The 19191-nt window shown below is 41.9% G+C and overlaps 1 protein-coding gene across 1 annotated transcript in view; it reads left to right on the forward strand.

Annotated features, from left to right (window-relative positions):
• Positions 1–188: 188 nt before the first annotated feature.
• The window catches only part of LOC111238157 (kinesin-like protein KIF13B), a 39900-nt gene continuing 20897 nt past the window's right edge, over positions 189–19191 (forward strand). Inside the window, 18 exon segments of the mRNA XM_022767569.1 lie at positions 189–270; positions 403–495; positions 792–874; positions 1989–2082; positions 7372–7384; positions 7482–7542; positions 8112–8204; positions 10539–10719; positions 11168–11255; positions 11417–11551; positions 12625–12737; positions 13001–13112; positions 13691–13903; positions 14006–14116; positions 16405–16539; positions 16682–16812; positions 17966–18052; positions 18294–18484. Of these exon segments, the coding sequence (XP_022623290.1) occupies positions 805–874; positions 1989–2082; positions 7372–7384; positions 7482–7542; positions 8112–8204; positions 10539–10719; positions 11168–11255; positions 11417–11551; positions 12625–12737; positions 13001–13112; positions 13691–13903; positions 14006–14116; positions 16405–16539; positions 16682–16812; positions 17966–18052; positions 18294–18484 (1828 nt within the window). The 5' untranslated portion in view covers positions 189–270; positions 403–495; positions 792–804.

Raw genomic sequence — 19191 nt, forward strand, 5'->3', positions numbered from 1 at the left:
GATGTTTTCTTCGCATGTTTCGGACAAACCGCCTTGACAGAAAAGCACAGACTTGTAATGCATGTGGATCCACACAGTGGCGCTGACTTCCCTCTCAAACCGGTTGAGCGAGCGTGTGCAGAGCAGAGCGCAACTGGAGGAACCTGGAAGCTCAGTAAATCTCAAAGCAAATCCTTTTAGCTGCGAGTTGACATGGCTTGACTGATCTCTGCGGGAAGTTTCAGGAAATGCAACAGGTGGAAGAGCCGAGGCAATGAGCTGTGGACTGCCGTGAGTGATTTTTACACTTTCAGATAGACACCAGCGTTTCCAGGGTTCACTGTATTGGGGTCAGTTACATATATCAGCGGTCACTATGAACATTATTGAGCCCTTGTCTGTGTGTTTGCTCCGGTTACCCAGCTCTCTTTAGCGTCCCAGGCTAGCTGCTGCTGTGTGTACTTGAAGGTGCCTGTCGGAGTCGGACAGGGAAACAACTGCGCACTCTTTCACACGGTTAGTCAACTTACTCTCAACTGTACAGTTTCTACTTTAGCCTGTTATGTCTTCATGGGAGTTTTACACGCTGCTTTGAGTTGGGTTTAAGTATAAATATTGTAATATTAAGCAGGAGTCAGTTGCTTAATGCGTTTATTTATAGGGATATTGTATCTAACGCAATGAAGCTGAGGTGGAAAAATTAATGGATGTGTTCAGGTGTAACTTGGGGATATAAAAATGCACCTTACCATATGTACATAACATAACTGGTTGTATGTGTGTCCATTCATTCATTCATTCATTCACCACAGGTCAGGTGGCACCATGGATGACAACAGCCTGAATGACTCCAATGTAAAGGTCGCTGTTCGTGTGCGACCCATGAACAGGAGAGGTGAGTTTAATGTCAGAGAAACCTTGTTGTGAGTTGGGCCATGCAGCAACTCATTAAGTCTGTTTTTCACCACTGAAACAAAGGTATTTTCAGCCCACCTCGCCAAGGGGACTTACCAACTCTGCAGCACACCATATCTGTTTGGTGTTTGCTCCCTTTTTTGGGGTTTATAGGGCCATGGCTAATTTGTAGTTGTGGACAAACAATAGAGGCTTCATTCCTGTGTTTTACTGAGTGAGTTTTTTTCCCCCCGTCGGGCTCTGAAAAGGTCTATTTTGCCCCACTTTGGAAAGGTTTTGGCAGGACGACTGTGGGAGTGTAAAGGGAAAATTTTTTGAGACACGCTGACGTCACAAACCTAACAGAACATGGAGTATAATGCTCATACAGGGACATGTTTAATGCACTGTCACTGGCCTAAATACCTCTGGCAACAGCTGAGCAGGACTGAAGTGTCAGCTGACGGACTTCGGTGTTGCTGAACACTGGTAACATCCTTTACTGGCCCTTAATTCCATATAATATGCCTCCTTTCCATTTGGGTTCTTTAAAACTGCAAATATTCCTTTCAAAATTCAGTATAACGCTGAAAAAACTCATGACAAATTGTGCCTTAATTCCAGCTCTGATGGGAAGCTCCAGTGCTGCCCCTGCCTTCAAAACCTACTGTAGGTAGGAATGAGGAAGAGAAGGTGTGACCCTGATTTTCCTTACTGTTCTCTCGGGGAGTAGTAAACCGGTCATAATGTTTGCACAGGCGAGTCCTGGATGAATCATCATCAATAAAATTGTTTCCTGCCTCTCCGTGTTGGCCTGTTTGTGTTGCAATCACGAGGAGCTGGCACACATACAGTGTATGCCACCTGTTATTCTGCAGCGAGAGTTGTGTCAGTGACTACTATGGAAAGTTATGATGACTAGTGCATACATGCTGTTTAAACTATTTAAAAAGTACAAAGTGCAAAAGTGATTTTTTTTTTACTTTACATGTCACATGTTTTTTTTAGGTCCAAAAACAACTACATTACACCTAGTTCAGCTGTCGACAGTCTGTTTCTAATAGATTATCATTAAAAATATATTATTTTTCTCCCCGTCCTCTGTTTCAATTCAGAGAAAGACCTAAAAACAAAATGTGTGGTGGAGATGGAGGGAAACCAGACAGTTCTGCATCCAGCCATCACCAATGTGAACAAAGGAGACCCCCGGTAAGACACAGATACTCGCATGCTATTATCACGTTGTAATCAGTGCAGTGCAAAAGCATAACATTTTTGAAAGTTGAGTCATTTGGCAGTTTATTGTTTTTTTTCTGCTTCCACCGTCGAAGGTGCTGATCTTCATGTAGCCCTGACTGTGGGTAGCCATTTTATTTGTTCATCTTCACCTTGTTTTCTTTCTCGTGAAACATTTGAAGGCAGAGGTGTGGACACGTGAGTCACATGACTTTGACTTGAGTCAGATTGCAGTCATGAATCTGATGACTATTGACTCAATGTGACAGAATTAAAACCAAACAAACAAACTTGCAAATCAACCTGAACCCCAGTGACTTCACTTTACTTTAGAATTGCATTAATCCTGGTGAGGGGCACATGATGACTTGTTAGGAAACAAACCACAAAGTTTAGGACGTGGGACTTGACCCAGGACCTGTTGGTCTTGGTATGAAATCTGGTAGGATGGCAACAAGGAGGCACCACTGCCTGCAACCGAACCCTACCTCCGTTTTGCCCTGTTCAAGTGTGTACAAACATACAGTATTTACAGTATAGGAGTTCCATCGATTTATTTATTTGCCACAGGATTACTGCCAGAAGAGTTTGTTCAGACTGCAACCGGCCTGTTTGGTTAGTGCCCAGTTTCTTGGAAGAAGCTCAGATCTAACCCTCACCCCGCCCAAACTCCTTCTATTACTCCTTTTCCATTCTTCCTCCTCCCTCCCTGCTCTTCCTGCATCATTCCTCTCTTTACAAAGGGTGTGTCTGTTCCAGCTCAATCCTGCTCAGGTAGTCGATCAATGATTTAAAGGAACAAAGGAAAGGAGGACAGTATCAGGATCCAGGTTCAGGATTCAGAACTTGAGCGACAATATAACATTATAATATCACAGTTCACATCAGTGCAGTGCATCAAAATAGTAACAAGATGTTTTGGGTACAAAATGTGCATTCAGTGTGTTGAAATGAAAACATGCCTTTGGGCATGTGTTGCATGCCTCCTTATGTTTGCTGTTGACAAAGCAGTTCAGTCCTCCTCTCTCCTCCTGAAGCAGTCGGCCAGGCAGTGAGTCAGAGCGCTGCAGGTAGATGCTCCCTGGAGCTTTTGGCCCTGTCTCAGGTTACCTTGTTCAGTAGATATGTCTCAGGGCAATCCCCTGAAGACTTGAGAGTATGAATCCTTGTCTTTGTGGACAGAGATGGTCTCATATTTCATCATCATACTATGCATTTTTTATGTGTGAACGTATCTGTGTGTGTCTCTTCTGCCCTGACACGCTTCAGCTGCGGTATGTTTCTCCTTTGGGGCTCAATGTGAACAGGTTTTACAGGCTTAGTACAACACAGACAAGCACTTCAGTGATTCCAGAGCAGCACAGGGATCATGTTGAAGCAGAAGTGTAAGAAACAAACTGATTTTGAGCAAATATTTTAACTTTTAATTTCTCTATCAAGGCACTCTTGATTAGTCTCCCAGCAGACATCTGTGCAATCAGTGTTATAGAAAAGCTTTGTTTGTTGCGAGAGTCACTGACCAGCCAATGCTACAAGGTTTTTGCTTAGTCAGCTCACTGCCTGACAGGTTTAACTGAACTGCTGCATGAGCCTCAGGGGTTGTTAATATATTACAGCACCCTTGGTACCTGCAACCGGGAATACAGCGGGGGCTGTCAGACCCTTGAGATGGTTGAGATTTATGAAACCTTGTTGCCGCTTTCATAACTTGGGAGCCAATACCAATAGTTAGCAAACATGTACAGTAAAACTGTACTTTCATGGATCCCATTTTACTGCACGTGCTGTAAACAGACCTTGAATTGTTGCAGGAATGTTTATCAGCCCCTGCAGAATAATGTTTAGAAAATGAAGCTGAAATTGTGTGCCCCTCTTATCTGGGCCTGGCTTTGATAAGAACACCACTTTCAAGAGGTTTCTCTTTATCTGTTTGTAGCATCTTGAATGTTTGCTTGCTTCATATCCTGACTTTGAGAACTGGTATGTACAGTATCTGTAATATCCACCCAAAAGGGATGCGTATAACCAAGCCGCTCAAATCTGGGAGAGTCTAGTCTTGGAGGCCTGTGTGTTGTTGGTCACAGACTTTCTGACCTGCCTCCCTCTCCTTTAGTGACTCCTTGGAGCTGTGAGGCTCTGCCAGTTATCTCAGGAATGTCCTTGCCAGTCCAGCAGAGGACAGGACTTAATGTTGCTTTTTCATGCACCAGCCAAGTCTCACATAGGGAGGCCTTGTTTCATAACAGCCCCCCCCCATGTGTGTGGCCGTGACTAAATTTGCAGCTTTTTTAACCCCAAACAGATATTTCTGCCCGAGTTAAAACTGTGTGTCTTGAGTTACGTGTGGTAACGTGCTTCAGATGGGGCTTCCCTTGAGACTGGGTACCTATGTTTAAGGATGATTTATTTCACCCTAACAAATACAACCACAGTTGCCACAGTTTTCACACACACACCCTTTTTCGGTCGGCCGTCCCAAACGGACTTGCCAAAAAGCATTAAGTATTTTTGTAGTTATTATCTCTGTTGCAATCATGTGTAATTGTTAGTTAGCAGGTGTGGATATTTTGAGTGCAGTTTGCAACCTCACCTCCTCTGTGGGTGACGTCCACGATTAATTCTCAACCTGTGGGAAACATGGCTACAAAGGGAATTTGTAATAAGTTTTCTTTCGTGATGTAGTATTTCGAGCTGCTTTTCAGCTCCTTTCTTTGGAGCAGCCGTCTAATACTACACTGTGGTTAGATGTCCTTGTTCAAGGGCAGTGTTGCACACTGAACTAGCATCAGCCTGAATGCTTGACAGCCTCTGCATTCATTTGGTTAAAGTACGACTTTCAGCAATAGAATTAATGTAATGAGCAGAACAGGAGGGCAGTTAACTGCTAAGTGCAGATTTAAAGCTGCTACAGCTGATTTTCTAACCGCTACGAGGCGACAGAAAAAAAATGTGACACACAACATGTTACCTCTGAATTTATATGGCAAACATGTAATCAAACGGTTGCCTGTTTACACATCCAGCAGACATGGAACAACATTATCATTCACTTTGAGTCGTGTTTCTGGCGACCTGATAAATGTATGTCCAATGTTCACTCTCCGTATATCTGGCCCTTTAGCTGCTGAATTAGCTAGTTGCTAACTTTTAGCCATAGAGCCATATGATGCTCTGTATTTTTAAACCATAACAGTAAAGCTGTGTGTGGAAAACCGAAACAATGAGCTTAAAGACACTGACACGCCTCTGTAGAGCTGAGGGGAACTGCAGAGTCGGGTGATAAGTTCCTGTTCGTAACGATGAGTCGTCTCTTTTTCATACAAGTAGTCATATGAGCCATTCTTAATATAGAAATATTGATTATAGCTATTTGAAACACTTTTTAACATATTATTTTTATATAACAGAATCTTATTTTTGTGTGAATAGTTCTGGTTTGGTCCATGGTGTATAATGAATGCACAATTCATTCAGGTCATCAATCACGTATTTCATGTGTTAAACTGAACTTATGTTAGACTCTTAGACTTGCTCCAGTACGAATGCTACATGTGATGGACAACAGCATTGGGATGCAGTGGAGCACAGAACACGTTTGCTAATTAAATTTGACGTTTTCTAGCTGGAATGTGGCGATGCGTTCACTGACTGTTGCATGGGATACTGTTGTTGTCCGCTCTGGAATGAGCCTGAAACGCAGTGACTGTGATTTAAAGTGCTGTGGTAAGAATGCAGAGATTTAGGCCTGTGTGTCAGCGACACTGGGAGACTCTGAGGTTCTTAGTGCTGCTCAAGGTCACATTCCCCAGTTGATTCGCAATGAACTAAAGAGGATTAGTCACCTTGACAGATTTTTAAGCTTCACTATGATTAAGACACCTTTGATTCCTTGTCTTTGAAAAACCCCCTTCTTACTCCGCTGACTTTGACCTGGAGTTGGGTTTGACTTTTTCTTTTTCTTCCTGCACTTGTGGTGTAGCGCTGTTTTATTGTCCTGTTCTGAACTGAGCCACAGAACAACTAGTGCACATCAAGTATCTGCTTACAACAACAAGTCACAGCATTGACATGTTACTCATTCTAATGGGTCAGCCCTCATCCGGAGAGACATGCAGTATGTGAACAGGCTGGAGCAACGTCGGTGCAATGACGTTCATGTGACGGCTCAGGACTGATTTTGGCACAGACATGTAAAAAGACCCCTCACCTGTATGTAGCAGCAGCAGCAGCAGCAGCCTGTGGTCTACTGTACGCACTGGATGCTAATGGAGCTAAGAGATAAATGTATCTATTTATTTGTTTTTTAAACCATGATCCCTGAGAAGTGAATGCTGATTCACAGCCCTCATGATATGCTGCGTATGCAGTGGTTAACAGTTCAACCAGTTTCTCTCCTCCCAGTTTGCTTCATTTAATTAATTGTAAGAGGATACCTCGAGGCAGAAAACTATTATGTATTTCACAAGAAAAAAAAATTAATATAAAAGAGATTTTAAGAAGCCTTAAAAAAATAAGAACACATCTCTGTGGGTTTTTGACTTTTGTTCAGACATAACAGGACCAAGACGTCACCTTGGACTTTAGGACTTTGTAATTGACATTTGACAAGTTCCTAAACTGTTAAACAAAATAATGAATTGAGAAAATAATTGTCATTTTTACAGATAATGGAAATAATTTCTAGTACATTGCACCAGAAAGACGTAGCCTGCTTAAATTAGCTTGTGACCCCACTTTGAGAAACCAGTGTCCCACAGGTTAGAGAGGCGGTCTTGTGACTCAGAGGTCAGTGATTTAAGACTCTCCAGACCGGCTGGGAAAAAGTTGGCAGGAAAAATAAGGAAGTAAAAAAGCTCTCAATAGCTCCTACCTGGACAGCCTCCAGCTGTGAATGTGTGAAACTGAGTTAAAAAAGAAAAAAAGTGAAGTGAGAGTTTTGCTGAATCAGGACTCAGCTGACTGTATGTGAATGTTCTGCCATGTACAGAATATTGAAATGTGTTTCTGAGCTGGACCACACTGTCGGATGAATAAGTATTGTTAGTGTTACCACGTGATGAATATTTTCACATGTTCTTGTCTTGGCAAGGTCATTTTGTTTTATATATATATATATATATATATATATATATATATATATAGAGAGAGAGAGAGAGGGTGTGATACAGTAACGGTAAAAATTTAAATAGTTGTGTTCAAATAGTTTCAATTTAACACCAATTATTAACTGTGACTTTTCATTTTTCTCTCTTCTGTCCTCAGGAATCAGCCAAAGGTAAGTGTTAAATGTGATTTAATGTCCATTCTGTCTAATAATGATGTGTTTGTGGTTTTGTGTAAATGCGGACTCTTGTATCGTGTGTTTTCCTCAGGCTTTTGCGTATGACTACTGTTTCTGGTCCATGGATGAATCTCAAAAAGACAAGTTTGCAGGTTCGTACATTTCCACAGTGACACTGTGTTTTATACTCGACTTTATTTGGTGCTCTGTCTGTTTTTAGCTCGTGTAGCTTCACTGCTCAGTGAGTCATTTCTCAAACTTATCTCCTGACTGAATGTTTCCTGATATTCGGAGCTATTTATGGAGTTGAAGAAAGGGACTGTTTGGAGGGCAGGAAGAAGAGTTAAAACATGGTTTACCTTCAGATTAATTCTGTGGTCCTTTATATTGTAATGCCAGGGGGGTTTCGTAACAATGTGAGGGGGTATTAATAATTCAGCAGCCTGTGTCAGGTGTATTGAATCTGAATAAAATGCCCGCCAGGTCTATTCTGAGCTTTGAGTCTCGTCTTGTAGAGAAAGTGAGAGAACAGTAAGTCATGCAGTTATCTGTGAAGAACCCCAGAAAAGTGGTTTCTGTTTTCCATAAATCTTATTCTCTTCAGCCTCTTCTCCATTCTGCTTTGTTACTAAAGTCATGTCGTAAGTGTAGTTTATGATATCAGCTTGTGGCAGTCTGTACTTGCAGATATTAAAGTGTTTGCTTTCTGGTTTTTGTGCAGGTCAGGATGTAGTGTTCCAGTGCCTTGGGGAGAGTCTGCTGGACAACGCCTTCATGGGCTACAATGCCTGTATCTTTGCTTATGGACAGACAGGTAACATTCAAACCTGAAAACATCAGAATTAGGGGCCCTTGGTAATACTAATACAAGACTGTGTTACTGGTATAGGTATGCCAGAATATTAATATTTGATATTAATATTTAATATTGTGTAGGTGCAGAATATCAAATATTCAGTAAGGCTGTAATCACACTTCTTCCCAGTTGTTTCGTATTGTGAGCTGTAGTTCCCAAAGTAAATGAAATGTTTCTGTATATAACTTCATATTCTGAGTAATGAAACTATGCTAAAGCAGTATAGATTAAAACAGATAAATCCTACTTTAAAGGAACTATTTGTAAGTTTTACTATCGCTACATAGCTAATGTTAGCATTGACAGCTGTTAACTTAACAGAAACGTTGCGAGTTTAGCATCAAACTTGGTTCCTTTACTTACCTAGAGCTGACTCCAGAGGTGAAAAGCAACCCTGTTGTTTTGCTTCTATTTCTATCACTGATTTTCTTCTGCTGAAGTTAGCATGCTAACCAGCTAGCTAGACGAGCCAGCCGGTTTAAATCGTTACTTTCCGATACCGAGTCACTGTAGTGTCCAGTCTGCCCCCGAAGAAGTAGTTGTGCTCATAGGACGTATTATAACCCGTTGTCTTGTAAATGCATTAATGGCTGAAGCTCTTGGCAAGACTATTAAGTAAACAGCTGTTAATGCTAACGTTAGCTATGTAGCAATAGTAAAACTTACAAATAGCTCCTTTTAAAAAAGGTTATAATATTGAGTTTTTGATGAAACTACTTTAGAGCAGAATTAATTCAACTGCATGTTGGAGGTGCATGCTGTGTCATTTACATATAAATCTAATAATGAATCTAACAAAGAGGCTAATAGTACTAGTATAGTATAATAGTGATACTTTGTTGTAAGCTGACATTTGCCTCTGAGACGTCTGCTGACTTTCTCACAGTAAACATTGTGATAAATAACATTAATACTGGCTGCATTCCATTTAGCTGAGCCAGCTGCAGGGCTCTAGTGTTGTGCCCATTGGCATGGCTTACTGGAACATTATGTATTCAGTGGGAAAGGTCTGTGAATTCACAAGCTTTTAAATCCTGACAGAACATTCGTTAGTGCTTGATTGAAGGCAGGTGCACTGAAAAGGTCAACAAGGTTTGGTGACCTTTTAATCTGATTCAAGATGTAAACCACTTCCAGTGTGCACAAAAAGTCCAAACCTTTTCAGTTTAGTTACACCTACTTCCTGTGTCCTAATTTTGGGGGTATTTACAATGAATTCACAATCACATAGCTTGAAGTTAAACCTGCAGCGTAGGTTGTCGTTGCCCAAATACAAGTGAATCAAATCTTGCAAACAAAAGCTTCGAAGAATGTGACAGTGCCCGTAACTTTAATGTACTCTCACTGATTTGTCATAGGTAGAAAAGCACAGGTTTTACTTTTATAATGGCTCTGTTCCATTCAAGTGTCCCAGTGAACGTGCACGCAAAATATCAGGACCCTAAATCTGAAGCAGAAAAATGGAATCCAGCCATTGTTTCTTTTATCAATCACACATCTGACCTTGTCAAAATGTCGTCTGTGAAAGGAGCCTGTGTAATTTAATAAGACTTGTAGAAATAACTATAAGCGACACCTCTGACTCATGTTTACGCTCGGTTAATTTAGTTAAACTTTCAACTGTGAGTGTAACCCCTGGCAACATCTGTATCTATGTAAACATACATGTTGGGATTCTGGCCTGACTTTGCTTTGGGTCATCTTTACACTACAATCAACCACGCTGTCATTCACCTGAGGGAGACTGGAGATCTCTCACACTTTCACTCTCACACTCCCCCCCCCCCCCCCCCCCCCCCCCACTTAAAACCTGTGCCTCAACAGGCCATTTAATTAGCTTTTAATTTAAGGGTGTCTCATTTAACGCCACTAACTCATCTGAATATTTGACTCTCAGACACTTATTTTTCCATCTTATTTTGGAGTGTTGATTTATTCTTCATGAATTTGCATGAAAGATGAAGCGGTGTTGTGGTGCATCTGTTTATTTATAGTCATGCATATTGTTTTTTTTTCCCTAGAATCATTAGCAGCACTCTCCAGGTCTATATTAAATAATAATTTGGCCTTTTTTTTTATCTCTCTCTTTCTTCCATACAAACAATCCATGTTCATTCTACTATTTCCTTAGGCACCATATCTCTCCACTATGAGTTTCATTTTAAATCCTGTAAACAGTGTCAGCATGTCTCCAATAAACCTAAAAAAAACAGACATTTAGGATTTAAACTTTCCCTGGTGTAATTATGGCTCGATATTTGGAGGGATATACAGTGTCTGTGTTGTCTCCAGGCTCTGGGAAGTCGTACACCATGATGGGCTCGGCAGAGCAGCCTGGCCTGATCCCCCGGCTCTGCAGCTCCCTGTTCGGCCGAACTGTGCAGGAGGCCCGTGAGGGAGAAAGCTTCACTGTGGAGGTCTCCTACATGGAGATTTACAACGAGAAAGTCAGAGACCTGCTCGACCCCAAAGGGTGAGGAACTTTTTTTTTTTTTTGTCCAGTTGACGTTAAAACAGGGCGTCGCTTATATATTTCATTTGCCCGGACCCTGCTGTGGCTCTGTTTTGATATCGGCAGCTTTAGTCCGTTTATAAACCCACTTCTCAAACAGAGATGGTAGAACTCCTTGTCAGCATTTTCATTCAGTGTCAGAGAATATAATGAGCTGCTCTTACACGAATAAGTGCAAACTGTAAAGTATATATTTCAGTTGAGAGTTCTTCATTCATTTTTGTGGATGATGAGATTACAGTACATCCGTCTCCTGGCTGCAGAGACTTTTCCTCTTTATATTAGATGGCTTTAAATCTTCTGAAAACTTGCTGTGTTATTTGATTTGCTTATTGAGGAAGGGAGGAACATCGTTTAATTTCGAAGCAGAATAGGACTGAAAAATGAAGTAACTGTCTTCTCTCAGTAGAAGTCGACAGGCGCTGAGAGTGAGAGAGCACAAGGTTTTGGGGCCTTACGTGGACGGCCTGTCCCGCCTGGCTGTGGCCAGCTACAAGGTACTGTGATGTTTTCTAGCAAAACACTTTATGAACTTTATCTTATTTCTGTTCAGTTTTCTTTTGCTTTCATTTCATTGGGCCGCCAACAGAGGAGAAGTGATTTCATAAGGATGGATACAGAATAGTGTGTTTGTTTGTGTTGCCTCTGTCTCCGACAGGACATCGAATCTCTCATGTCAGAGGGAAATAAATCTCGCACAGTGGCGGCGACGAACATGAACGAGGAGAGCAGCAGGTCACATGCTGTGTTCAACATCATCCTCACACACACACTCATGGACCTACAGTCCGGGGTAAGACGCACGCACAACGCGCTCATGCACACAAGCAGTCATCAAATGTCGACACCAAACAGGATCATAGCGATCCTTTATACTCATAATATTTTTACTAATATAAGAATAATATTGGCATTATAGCAAGGATCAAAAAACACTGAAAAACACTCCAAAAATGCATAAAAGAAAAATGGGAAATAGAACTCACTGTTCTCTAAACATGTAAAGGATCAACAGTTAAACAGATTTCTCACATATTTTTCGGAAAAAGTTTTAATTGTGTTTTGGGAAATGGTCTGTGGTAAGTGTTCCCACAAATACTTGGATATAAAGTCCCTCGGGCTTGTACAGTTCTTTATCTGTAATAGTATTAGTGTAATAGGAAGCAACAGATAATTGGTTTAAATACAATTAAGTATCAAGTTAAAAAGATATTACAAGGAATTGATAGAAAATAACTCTGATACTGACAAAGAACCCATAACTAGTGATTGTTGGGAAAAAAAATCTTAGTTTCACAACATATGAATATCTTGAGAAGAAGAAGCACAACTGAAAGAAACATGGACAACAGCAATGTCATAACAGAGCTACAGGAGTAAAGACTTTACATAAAAGGTCTACCAACCATTAGTTTGATTAAAATGATGATACATGTCCATCACAGTTTCCCAGACTCCAAGTTGACATGTTCAAATAGTTTTTTTCAGACCTAAAACCCTCAGATATTTAATTTACGCTGTTATAAAACAGTAAAAAAGCAAGGCTCACATTTGAGAAGCTGAAAACAAAATCATGTTTGTTTGTTTGCTTGATGGATGCCTGGATGATTCAGCAACTAAATCTTGCAGCTTTATTTTTGTTGTTGTCTCCATTTACGCTCAAGTGGATGTTATGATGTTGTGGCTTCTAAGTCATTTAGTTTTATTAAGTCGACCTTCCACAGCAGTGCTCCTTAAATGCAAAGGTGGAGTGCTAATGGATCATCTCTGAATAATCAGAATTGTGTGTCTGTGTCTGTGTGTGTCTGTCTGTCTGTGTGTGTGTGTGTGTGTGTGTGTGTGTGTGTGTGTGTGTGTTTGCTTCAGACGAGTGGAGAGAAAGTGAGTAAGCTGAGTCTGGTGGACCTGGCCGGCAGCGAGCGAGCGGCGAAGACCGGAGCAGCAGGCGAGAGACTGAAAGAGGGGAGCAACATCAATAAGTAAGTCAACAGAAAATAAACAAACGCCACAACTGTGACGACTTATAACCCTGAATGTTCCAGCTTTTACTTTCTGGGCGTAAATGAAGCTGCTGGAGAGTTTTCACAGTTGTATTAAAGGTCACATATTATATAGAGCAAGATTTCCAGATGTCTTTTTTGATTATAAAGCAGGTCCAGTGATCAGATCTCAAATGAAAACAGTCAGTCAATCAAAGAGAGGCTGTTGTCACCTGTCCTCACCTGTCCTCCCCTCTCTCCAGGTCTCTCAGTACTCTGGGTTTAGTTATCTCGGCCTTGGCTGACCATGGAGCAGGGAAGAACAAGAGCAAGTTTGTTCCCTACAGAGACTCTGTGCTCACCTGGCTGCTCAAGGTAAGGAAAAATAACCCTCTGTTAATACAGCTTCCACCACGGGAGAATGCTTTCTGCAGCTCTTCTGTTTTAATCATTACCTTCACCATATCTCCTAAAATATTTTAGGGAATTAAAGCTCCTTTTTGTCAGATTACAGCAGCCGTCTCCTGCACTTCATGCCCATTTTAATACACAAGAGGGTGGCAGTATAATGTGAATTTTTTAAATCTAAAGAACTGGACTTTGAATAATTCATTATCTGCTGTGCGTTTTGTTAATTTGCCCATTAAGTTTCAAGGCTCTGCTGGTTATTTTCATTAGCTCTGCTCAGTCGGAAAAAGGCTCCTTTTGCCAGCTATAAGTCTGTAATTTGGGGTTTTTAAATGAGACTTTAATTTGGCTCCAGATAGCGTGATAATAGTGTTAAATGTTGCCTTCTAAAAACTCTGATATCCCCCAAACTCATAAGTCATACGCCTTCCACATATTTAGTGATTCTTTCTCTGATTCAAACCAGTGGATTTTCTTTATTTCAGTGAAAACAGTCTGAAGGTTTGAGTTTGTCACTGAGGTTAAATCTGTGTTTACACCCGCAGGACAGCCTGGGAGGGAACAGCCGCACAGCCATGGTCGCCACCATCAGCCCAGCGGCGGACAATTACGACGAGACACTGTCCACGCTGCGTTACGCCGACAGGGCGAAGAGCATCATCAACCACGCCGTGGTCAACGAAGACCCCAACGCCAGGATCATCCGGGAGCTGCGGGAGGAAGTGGAGAAACTGAGGGACCAGCTCACAGAGGCCGAGGTTCAGATCACTGTAGCTCGGTTCCGCCTGTACAAGTATTGTGTATGTTGTGAGTCACACAGTTACATGAGTGGAGAATGATACAGTTCCTGTGGCTCTCAGTCTATGAAGGCCCCCGAGCTGAAGGAGCGGCTGGAGGAATCGGAGAAACTGATCCAGGAGATGACAGTGACCTGGGAGGAGAAGCTCAGGAAGACTGAGGCTGTTGCACAGGTAAAACACACACACACACACACACACACACACACACTCAAAATGTGAGACGTAGCCAGTTCATTTCTGCGCCGGCGTCCGTCAGAGCAGGAGGCGTAATGTTTTCAGGTTGTCCGTTCGTCCCTTCCATTCTCGTGGACACGACGTCTCAGTAACGCCTTGAAGGAACTTCTTCAAATTTGGCAGATGTGTACACTTGGACTCACGGTCACGGTGACCTCAGAAAACACTTTTTAGCCATTACACGTCACACAAATGGTTAATATTTTATATGATTCTGGTTAAACAGGGGTGCAACCTGAAACTAGGCTGAGCACCACCGGTTGGTAATTCTAGTTTATTTAGTGCTGAGATGTTCGATTTTTCTTTCACATTAACAAAAATGCTAATGTCACAGGAAATCATACACATTCAAATTGAATATTCAGTCGTTAAATATTGAATTTCCCCGAGGAGGTGAATAAACTATCTATCTATCTAAAAAGATTGATAAAGTGAAGGATAAAGAGCAGCTGTATTTATCTGAGCCCGACTCTTTAAGAGAGACAAGGTCCGACATTTGACAACAGGTTCTTTAAAAACTTGACTGTATAATTACAAAGTACTACATACAGCAACATATGCAGGAGATTTTTTTTTTTTTAATTGACTTTAAATTCCTCCATTCACCCCTCAGAACCGGGGCTCAGGGTGGGGGGGCGGCCATCTGCCTCGACCGGTGGTTTTCCAAATGTCTGCTGTGAAAAAGGTCGGGTTGCTCTCGGTGGGCGAGGGAGGGGAAGTCAGCTCAGAAGCCAGTGTTGGATGAGGGCCCCTTCTATCTCTGTGGTTTCTTCAGCCCCAGAAAGTGGCGGGTTTTCTTCCAGACTGAAGCCTGTGATTGCCTACGGAGGATCCCCTCAGATACATCGGCCTCCGTGTGTCGGCCTTCCTGGGTGTCCTCGCTCTGAAGGCTGGTGATGATCTCTCGGGGAGGCTGGTTGTTGTCCTTGGGCTGTGTGGAGAGCTTGCGGTTGAGTGCGAGCTGAGCGTTGAACAGAGTTGTCAGCTGCTCCACCTTTCTCCGCAGAGACGTTTCTTTCTCAGCAGCGTTTCGCAGGATGAGGCTGATCTCTTCCGCCATCTTTTGTTGCAGGGCGTGCTGCTTAGCCCTCAGGTGTTGCTCCAGGAGCAGGTCATCTGACACCCTGTCAGCGTGAGCTTTGATTTCAGTCTGAAGCTCACGCTGAAGGTTCTCAGCCTGGTGTCTGACTGCGAGGACGTCAGCTTCGTACCTGTTGGTGACGTCTTGGTATGAAGCGGTCAGTCTCTGCAGTTCTTCGTGGAGAGCCTTGTTTTTGTCCTTCTCCGCCATGAACTTCTCCTGGCTGATGACATGGGCAACCTGCAGCTCCTCGTAATTTTTTTGCAGGAGTTTCTTCTTTTTTTGCCTGATGACATTTCGCACCTGAGTGGCGATCTGCATTTTCTGCATCGGTGTATTTTTGGAGCCTCTGCAGCTGTCTTCTGGTCTCCTTCTCCCGGTTGATATACATCTCCTTCATGGATTTCTGTCTGGTCAGCTGCTGTTTGGTCTGATCAAGCTCTTGGGAAAGTTGGATTCTCCAGTTTTGTTCGTTTATGCAGGTGGCTTTCTCTTTAGCCAGCAGGTCATTAAGCTTCCTAATTTCTTGATGGAGCTCTTGGACCTCCATCCAGTGGTCTTGATTTCTCCGCGTGACCTTTCTCGCGGTCCTCCTGTTCGGGCGATCGAAGGTTCTGGATGATGCTGTAAATTCTTTTTGTCTCGAAACGTCTGGAGTGATGTGGCGGTGTGAAGAGCTGCTGCCTTTGTTCCTGCAGAGACCTGGTGATGTCACAATACACACAGAATGGAATATTTCCCTTGATCTTTGACTTTGATTTGGAGCGTTCTCTTTCTTCTTCTACTCTTTTTTTTTTTTTTCCTGCGTGTTTACATTCAAAATCACAATAAGTGATTCAGATGTACGAGCATTCATTTGGACTCAAGGATGAGCTGATTAGATTTTGATGGTCAAAGGTCAAAGGTCAATGTCACTGTGTTCACACAAAACAACTTTTAGCCATAACTGGAACTAGTCTGAGTGGCGAGGCGGTGGTTCTAGTTTCTCTTCAGCTGTAATTCAGTTCAATCACAGGTTTTTGTTTTTATTCAGTTTGGAGGGTTTTTTTTTTTTGTTTTTTTTTTACAGCCCGTGTTTCTTTCATCAGCCACAGAAGAGAATAATAAGCTCACGTGTTAAACACAGGATGTGTGTTTCCTGTAGGAGCGTCAGAGGCAACTGGAGAGCCTGGGAATTTCTCTGCAGTCCTCTGGTATCAGAGTGGTGGACGACAAGTGTTTCCTCGTCAACCTCAACGCTGACCCCGCTCTCAACGAGCTGCTGGTCTACTACCTGAAGGTACTACACACACACACACACACACACACACACACACACACACACTGCTCTTTACTGTATATGTAGAGGCTGACTGACGTCCACAGATACATACATACGCTGTCCTCTCAGTGGCCGTCTCCGCTCTGTGTCTCGTGTCCAGGAGCACACGCGTGTGGGCTCAGCCAACTCACAGGACATCCAGTTGTGTGGGATGGCCATCCAAACTGAGCACTGCGTCATCGACATCACTGAAAGCAATGGTGTGGTGCTCACGCCTCACCGCAACGCTCGGTATGTAGTCGACCCGTGGGGTCACGACCTTGCTGTGCACCTTTTTTTTATTTTTGCTTTTTCATAGTTTTAAACAGATTTAAACTTTTACATGTTCCAGCTGAGAAATGGTGAAAATACTTAAAGAGCGGCTCTGGATAGTCTCAAAAACTTTAGAAGAGTTAATTAAAGAATAAATATAATATGAAAGGAGGACACCTGTAGTGACCAACACACACTTCACATGCTTTTCCCCACCAGACCGTTTATCTGTCAGGACTTAGATAACAGATATTCTTCAGCTGAGATACAGAGTCACAGAGTTTTACATCAGTTTTTATATTAATGCTGATAAGATACCTGAGTTTCAGTACAGATACATAAAGGATATTTACTTTGAGGAATAATGTCATTGAAAGAATCCAAAAGCACAAAGAAAAAAAGGCCAAAGTTCTCAAACATCAAATGTAAAATATGAAATTAAAAGCCTCAACAGAATATCTTTCTAAAATCGTCAAAATTATTCTTTAAACCAAAAACCATGTCATTTAAGAATAAGTTAAAAAGACCAAAAATCTGACCAATCCGACCGTCCGCTGTCACATTTCAGTGAGAACAGTTTAAATGAGCACCACAAATAAGATTCATAGTTCAGTGGTGACACACACAGACCTGTCGCTGCTTTTTATTCAGTACAGGCAGGATGGGAAAAAATGATGTATGTTCATATTCAATAGGGGAATTACAATAGGAGTGTCGGGATATACAGATTTAAAAAATTAAATATTGATATTGTGTTAATACACACGTGGTAATATGGTGATGGCAGATGTGCATCTCTGATCTGTATGTATGTGTAATTGTTCTTTAATACAGTTACAGTTACAGACTCTCTTCACCTCTCTACACTCGCATTTGACTTTAAACACATAAAAAACAAAGTTGAAGATTAAATTCACTGATAACATTATTATTATTATTTATTTATTTATTTATTTAATTTTTTTTATTGATGTTTATTTTTCTTCAAATCTCATATAGATGGTGCGATAATATCGTTACTGTAAATTCTTTTTGCCGAGATAATCGTATGTATAAAGCCTATAGTATATGTTGCTGTCATGTGAAATAATGTGTCTCATGTTGTGTACTTCCTGTTGTGTCACCCGTGTAGAACATGTGTGAATGGAGCTGCGGTCACCAGTCCAGTGCAGCTTCATCACGGTGACAGAATTCTCTGGGGTAACAACCACTTCTTCAGGTGTGTTTCACCTGCCCGAGCGTTGACTTTGACTTTGCGTGGTGTTTTATTTCCCACACTCACTTGTCTTGTTGGAACTTATTTACATGTGGAAACAAACTCTTCATTGTGTCTCTTCCTTTTTTTCTTTTTTTTTTTTTTTTCACTGTACGGCTCTTCCTCTTTTTTTTTTTTTTTTCTCGCTCACTCTTCCTCACATACATCGTCCCACAAACCACCACCTACTCATGCACGCGCACAGGATCAACTTGCCCAGGCATATGGTCCACGCAGGGGGTGAGGAAGAGGAGGGCGGTGCCGTGATGAAGACGTGTCTGAGCACCGACCGGCTGGAGCCGGAATTCGACACATCCAGCGACGTGTCGAGCGAGCTGAGCTTCAGTTACGAGCTGGCCCAGGCCGAGGTCATGATGAAAGGCATGGGCAGCAACGGTGAGTCAGACTGGACGGTGAGGCAGGTGGAGCCCAGTGAGAAACAGCTTGTTTTTATTGTGTTGCAGTAAAATACGAGCTGACATGTTTCAGCAAAGGAGCTTCCTCAGAGCGCGTCTTCAGGTTGACAGTTGTGGTTAATAAAATGACATGGCGTCACAAATTACATGCATTATTCAGCATTTTTACGATTGGAGATTAAGAGTTGTTACAAGCTATAAAAAGGTGTTCACAGAGAAGACCCTTCTTATTCTTCTTTATTCAATTTAAATCTATTTTGGTCTATGCACGTATTACCTAGTCCTTTGTACCATTTTAAACTCTGTTCACAGTCCAGACCACAAGATGGCATAAATGCTAAATACTGTAAATGTTTAGATTTGGTTTGCATGTTCTAAAAATAGTTTGAGATGTGGATGGAGATCTGTAAACAGAGTGTGAATCCTCCTGAAGAGATGCACAAAACCAACAATGTGTTAGTCTCTCAATACTTTATGACCCTATGTCCCTATCCTGTCTGCGTCTCTCAGCCTCAAGGCCATTCATGAAGACTGAGTCACAAATATATATAATAACCATGCTAGCAGCTCTGTGATGCTTTCAGCTGAATGCTATCATGAATAAATGTAAATACTCACACTGGCTATGCTAACATGCTAATGTATAGCAGGTATGATACTGACCATGTTCACCAGACATGTTAGCAT

Source organism: Seriola dumerili, unplaced genomic scaffold, assembly GCF_002260705.1.
Source record: "Seriola dumerili isolate Sdu_G_001 unplaced genomic scaffold, Sdu_1.0 BDQW01000025.1, whole genome shotgun sequence".
Taxonomy (NCBI): domain Eukaryota; kingdom Metazoa; phylum Chordata; class Actinopteri; order Carangiformes; family Carangidae; genus Seriola; species Seriola dumerili.